The sequence below is a fragment of the Limulus polyphemus genome, unplaced genomic scaffold (genome assembly GCF_000517525.1).
Source record: "Limulus polyphemus unplaced genomic scaffold, Limulus_polyphemus-2.1.2 Scaffold1317, whole genome shotgun sequence".
Classification (NCBI taxonomy): domain Eukaryota; kingdom Metazoa; phylum Arthropoda; class Merostomata; order Xiphosura; family Limulidae; genus Limulus; species Limulus polyphemus.
In genome coordinates this window covers 107,102-113,984 of record NW_013666927.1, presented here as the reverse complement: position 1 = coordinate 113,984, position 6,883 = coordinate 107,102, and the positions used below count along the sequence as shown (strand labels likewise).

The following is a 6,883-nucleotide window of genomic DNA, read 5'->3' as shown; positions in this document are numbered from 1 at the left end:
GTATGCTTGTACTATTCACCGGCTATAGCAAAGGGATGGAATTAAATTACAGTAAAGCATGTGAAAAATAAAATAAACAAATTAAAGAGTTCTTGAATCACTTTGAGTCATACTCGAGAACTCTTGAAAGTTTCATGGTTATCAAGTCGGGAAGTTGGAAGTACAGATGTAAAAAAGGGTGAACTTTACTCATCCGAATACAGCACGTGCTTCTGATCGTTTCCTGTCCACAGTTTTGTTCAAGTGCAACTTAAGCCGTGCACTCTTGTTTGCATCCAGAATAAGCAGTTTTTTTGCGCTGAATGTGGACTGTAACATGGTGTAACGTCCTTCGTGTAACACAAGATGGCGAAGATATGAAAAGCGTGGTTTCGTTATTAGTAAGTAAATACTAACTAATATTTCAGTATTGACCGTATTGCTCAGTAATAACGTCACAAATATCATATGATCTTTGACCACTAACTGTCCGGCTATGTCTGTGAGAAAAATAATTCACCGTATAATCAATACATAACTATCTAAGTATCATACGCAGTTCTAATAATGTAGCTTATTTGCACTCAAGTTTTTTATTATTCAACAACTACGCTACTGGTAAGTTCATATGGGTTTCGACTTCTTACGTTTTCATGTATGTGTAAAATAAAAAGACTTCAGTATATTTAGTTCTTATAGAGTAAAACTTGTTTACTTACACTGATTATACTAACACATGGAAAACTGATTTCTTACCATCCGGTTACAATGCCACTAAATGTATGGTGAATTGCGGGTTCCGGTTTCATTTCTCACGAAAATGTTGCTACATGTATCACAGCTAACAGGAGACTGTTGAGCTATAAAGTGGGTTTTTGTTTGTTTGTTGAATGCCGCGTAAAACTACTCGAATTTTTGTAATTTTGAAGTGATAGATTAAAGGGAAGGCAGTTAGTCAACACCACCCATCGCCAACTCTTGGGCTACTACTTACCAACGGCAAATGGGACTGACCGCCACATTGTGAAGCCCCCACAGCGGAAAGGGCAATAATGTTCGGTGACAGGTTTCAATCCCGTGATCCGCAGTTTGCAAGTCAAGCGCCATAACCACCATGTCATGCCAGGTCAAAGGTTTGTTTGTTTTAGCGCAAAACTACACATCTTCACTGCAGGGAATCGAACCTCGGATTGTAGCTTTGTAAGTCTGTAAACTTACTGCTGAGCCATAGAGGGACTACAATGTAGTACGATACATACATTCTAATTACTATTTCGTACATTGTACATCAGACAGATTACGATTACATATTGTAGTGCATAAATGTATTTCCCATGTGATTCAGCGGTAAGTTTGAGGGCTTATAACGCTAAAATGTGGGGTTTGATTCCTGCTTGAACAATAAAGCAAATAAATGTGATGCATAACTCTAGCAACATTTTCCACTGAGTTATCCAGTTTCATTGAAACAAGGCAACTATTTGGCCGAAGTATGAAAGCAAAATTAGAAATGGATTTGTCTGAAATTGAAAAATTACGTAACATTATTATATTGTTATTCCCAACAAAAATGTGACGAATTTGTTTTTTATTTTATTGTAACTTAAAAAAAAATCCTGCATAAAACTCACTTGTATAAAACATGTTTTTAATGTTTAGTAATTATAAATGCATTTTTCATCCAAGTTATCACTGCTTTTATAAATATACTACTTCAAATTACAGGTGCTACCTTTGGTCTTGCTAACATGGTATGTGCTTTTAAAGTTATATATACTACTCATGTCAAGGTGTTACGGGCCAGCATTAAGTTTAGTTTGACGTTTTATAAATTATTTAATTAATGTGTATAAGAAATTTTTACTAATTAGCCTAAGCTATCTGCAATCTGTTTTTATCTAAGTCAGAGTCTTGCATAAACTTGATAATAATATCATATATGTTCCTCTTGGATTTTCTCTTGAACATTTTTAACATAAAATGTAACCTGTTATATTTCCATTTTTAAAATAAATGTTTCTTACTTCTTGAAATCTAAAAGTTTCTAAATTACTGTTTTCTGCGATTGTGTAATTTTTCACTATATATATATTTTGTGGTTATGTCTTTCGTCTAATTATTTATCTATCATTTCATGCATGTTGTTCCCATGTTTATTGTTTGATAATCAACTACCACAATGAATATTTTGTATTCCACTATGAAGTATTAATTTTATACTCAATTCAAGATGTTTAATATTGACTATAAGAAATAGCGTGATCTTGTATACTGACTTACTTTTATTTCATTTCATATTTTTGTGATACTTATTTGTCTACAGATAACTAGTTTCTTAAAATGTAATCGATTTGGCTAATATAAATCTGGTTAAGTACAAGAAATAAATCTGGTAAACCAGAAGGCGCTCGGATGATGTGTTTTCTTATTTTGTGATTTATCTAATTGTTGATTGGACCTGATTTATTAGTATTGTTGTAACGTTGTTCTTTCGAAAATAATTCAACGTCTAGTCTATGTAACAAGCACATTAGTTTATTTCTTTATTTAACGTTTCTACAAGCTTGAACACTTTTACATTATCGTAAATTTTATAGGCTTACGTTACAAGTTACGTTCTAACTTTTCTAACAACATTGAAATTAACGAAAAATCACCTCACTTATACAAAGAAATTCAATAAGCGCGATAGCTAATACAAATCCAAATACACTGACTATTTCACTCTATCAGCTAAAAACAACTCTCTGTCTTGAAATAACTCTACACTCTCTTCCTCAGAAGTATCAAGGTGTTCTAGGCCTATTTTATTAAACTTTTCTTAACGTCTTCATTGAGACCTACATTTCCCTCTAGCTAATTTCTGAATTACAACATTAAATATATAGCTTATAACACTATCCCCTTCCTGGATTATGATGTCCCCTGAACAACGTTAATCAAAAACTACACTAAACTGTCAACTCACCAATTTTTTTTTTTGGAGTTTTCTCTTCCGAGGCCCATGGTATATAGATAGCATACCATTTTGTCCCTTTTTACTGGTTGCACTTTTAGGGGAGTTTGTCTGTGTAGATGGTTGGGTGAATCCACTGGCGGCTCCAGTCTTGTGACCCTCTGGATCTAGACTCGACAGAAACTCCAGGGTCCTCTTCAGATTGAGGTTCTACTGTCAAGTGCTTCTCTGTAGTTACTCAGTTGGCCATTCTCTCACCAACGTCCTTCTAAAGACAATCATGATGGATTATCTTTGGCTTGGATTGCCTATCCTTTGAACACCTACTTAACTTGGAGTTTGTCCTTTCTTGTGGTGAGAACTATCCAGTTTTATCAGCATTTACATCATAACCACCTTTTGTAAAATCTTGTATGACATCTTTATTCTTCACAACCACGAGAGCTCTTCCAACCACGAATTCCTCAGGACATGCTGAAGTGTTTAGTTTCACTATGCCCCGTTCACTATATAAAGAAGTATTGCTAACAACTCTTGGTATAAATATTTCATTTCTTTATGGTATAATGATTACTGTCTCTGTTTCCACTGGAACAGCCTCCGATGTAGTAACTACCATGTAAGTGCACTGGGATTTCCTGCTCATAGACTATAAAGCTATCTGAATCTGTCATAACATCACATTTATGTTTGCACATGAAATCAGATTCAAATATGCATTCTTCCTCAATGTTAATTTCCTGTATATCATGAGGTACAGAAAAGCTTACTATAATAAATGTAACTTCAAACTTCCCTTTTTGTTGGAACACTATGTCCACATGATCTTTACGTTAATTCCACTTCTTTCTACATCTCTAGAGGCAATCTCCCATCTTTCATTAACAAATTGGGTTGAACAATTATAACTATAGAACCAGTGTCAATTAGCATACTGCAAAGTTTTCCATCAATAGGACCATGGATGAGGGGATGATTTTTCTAAAATAATGAACTGCTTTTCTCATTTGGGATAGATGGAGTAATCCCATCTGAACTTCGACTCATAAATCCAACTAATTCCTGTTTTTTTATGTCTCATCATCTTCGTGTTGTTCTTTTTGTCTGATTGGGCTCTGTCTCTTTGTCTTAATAACAACTGTTGATTTCTTACAGCTCAGCTGTAATGGCCAGCTTCCCCCAAATTTATAACTGTTACCTCTTCCTAGTATCCCTTGGGAGGGGCCTCTTAATCCATGCAGGCCTTTGTTTCCAGTTCCTGGCAATATCTCCCTTTAAGCTATACTTGAAACGCCTATTTTCTTGTGATTTATTTCTTCCATTCTATATAACTAGCTACCTGATCAGTTTTTTTAATTCGAGGTAGTGTCTTTAGTTGTTTATCTACAATATCAATGAATTCTAGTTCCATCACCAATTGCAGAGCTTTCCTTAAAGATGTACACCTTTATTGCTCCAGACTAATTCCTATATCCTTGTTTGTTGTAGCATCTGTAAACTGGTCAAGTACCAATGAATCTATTCTTTCACAAATAGCATCCAAGTAGGATAATTGGGCAAGCCTTTTCAAATCTTTTGCAATTTCATCTAACGTTTAATCCTTCCTCCATATCCTATTCTGGAAATTTTCTGTAGATACTTCTTCTAGTGCAACACTTTGAACCTGTTGAATAAGGCAGCTATCAATGTTTGATAGTTGTTATGGCTCTCAGCTGAAAAGTTAGTTAATGTTCTCAAAGCTGGTCTTTTTAAATTGGCAACAAGATGGATGACTTGTTGTTTTCAACTGGAACTCTTGAACAAATACAGATAATAGGAGTGTGTTTAATAATTCGTTTTCAATATACTTTATTCTGTCTCCAGTGCTCTTTCCCACCTCAATGGTGTTTTTTCTTTTACTTCACGTTTAACTTGTCAAATGTGCTTTTGCATTTCGTAAAAATTATTGTTTTAGTCCTTTTGTATGTCCCTTATAGCTTCATCGATATTGTCTTCAATCGGAGATGTATTTTTAATTTTAATTCTTCTTTAAATAATATGTCACTTTCTTTTAACTCCTCTCGTATTCCTGTTACATTTTTCTAATTTTCTATCCTTTTTGGATCTTTTCTTTATTTTATTTTTCTGCATATTTCTTCTTGAACTTCTGTTATTTTTCTATCGCTTTCTTGTTGACCTTTTTATTTTTCTGAAAATTTCTTCTTCATATCTTTTAAATTTTCTATCTCTTTTTTTTTCTAATGTTCTGTCTCTTTCCTCTTGATCATTAAATATTCATGTCTAGTACATTTTCTATCTCACTCTGTGCCTTTGTGGTCATTTTGAACGAAGTTGAAGTTTAGTGAAAGTTGTTTGTTATTTGCACTGAAAAAATATCCCACTTCTGAAACTGGTATTGTACTGTTTTTCATTCGTTGGAGTGCTCTTTTGAACTATATGGTGAAAATAATTCAATGTCCACTCCACGTTTATTTACTCCTTTAAAGTTTTCTACAAGCTCGAACACTTGTATGCTGTTGTTAATTGTTATAGGCCTTCGTTATAAAATGACGTTCACACCTCTCTAACAATATTCGAAGTGACTTAAAATCAACTTACTTCAATGAAATAATTCAATAAGCGTGATAGCCAACACAGATCCAAATACAATGAATATTTCACTCTATTAGCTAGAAACAACTCTCTGTCATCAAATAACTCTACACTCTCTCAACTGTATACTCTCGATGCTTCACTGAACCTTGTATTTATAATCTATTTTCAAAAATACTAGAAACCTATGTTACATACTTTGTTTGTGTGTGGATTTCCAAGCCATATATATATACATAAATTATTTATAAGTATTAGTTCTTGATAAAACATCGTATTAGTCTAATAAAGTAATTCATCACTAATATTAATTAAACTATTATTATACATACAAATACTTTTGTTATACAAGCCATGCACCAATTTCAACTTTAATTGTAATTGTTTAATATGAAATACTTATATTCGCAATATCCAAATCACAGTAATAAACTACCAAGAAGTTTGAAAATATTTATTAAAAGTTTTCGTGTCTGGCTTTTACATCAGAATTTTTTATTAGTTAATGAGTATCTAATTTATCAGCGATCTCTTGTTCAAATGTTTGTATGTTCTGAATTTCGCGCAAAGCTACACGAGGGCTATCTGCGCTAGCCGTTCCCAATTAAGTCTTTCTTGGGTCATTGTTAATCTAACGTAATTTTTTTACAAGTTTTAATTTGGAAATGATTTTTCTCCTGGTACTACTGATACTGGCAATATGTTAGAAGAATTATTAAGGAGACAAACATACTCGGAAATTTTAAATACAAATCATTTTCAAAAAAAAAAAATGATATCGGATGGGGTCATATTGGTTCAAACCATATCTTGGAAAATGTCAATATTATCATAAAATTCCATTGCATCAATGTCATCTTCATGTTTATGATCATCAGAAAGTTTTACTTGTAAATCATCACAGGATTCCTTTAAAGTATTTAAGATTTAAAATAGTATTAAAAAAACACTTCCTTTTATTGTTTTAGTAATTCACATATTTCATTCAGTGATTTGAGAATTGTGCCCAAAATTGAAAAATAAGATTTATTTTGAGATTTCTTTGCGGATCGTCAGCAGGTTAGTCAATATTTTTAACCTTCTTTCTGCAGCGAACAACATTTATATTTGGAAAGTTCGGTTCCTCTTCAATATTTTCGACCAAACTTTACAACGAGTTAAAAAATTGTAATCCTGCATCTGAACGTTTTTCAGTTAAAACATCAATCAAATTGTTTAAAAACTCAATACATGTTCTGATAGTTAGTTTTGCTACATCTGAACGTTTTTCAGTTAAAACATCAATCAAATTGTTTAAAAACTCAATACATGTTCTGATAGTTAGTTTTGCTACATCTGAACGTTTTTCAGTTAAAA

At 32.8% G+C, this 6,883-nt stretch overlaps 1 protein-coding gene across 1 annotated transcript in view; it reads left to right on the top strand.

The window, feature by feature from the left end:
* Positions 1–155: 155 nt before the first annotated feature.
* The window catches only part of LOC106463074 (testis-specific gene 10 protein-like), a 24,615-nt gene continuing 17,887 nt past the window's right edge, over positions 156–6,883 (top strand). Inside the window, exon 1 of the mRNA XM_013923044.2 lies at positions 156–380. Within this exon, the coding sequence (XP_013778498.1) occupies positions 303–380 (78 nt within the window). The 5' untranslated portion in view covers positions 156–302. The remainder of the gene's footprint in view (positions 381–6,883) is intronic.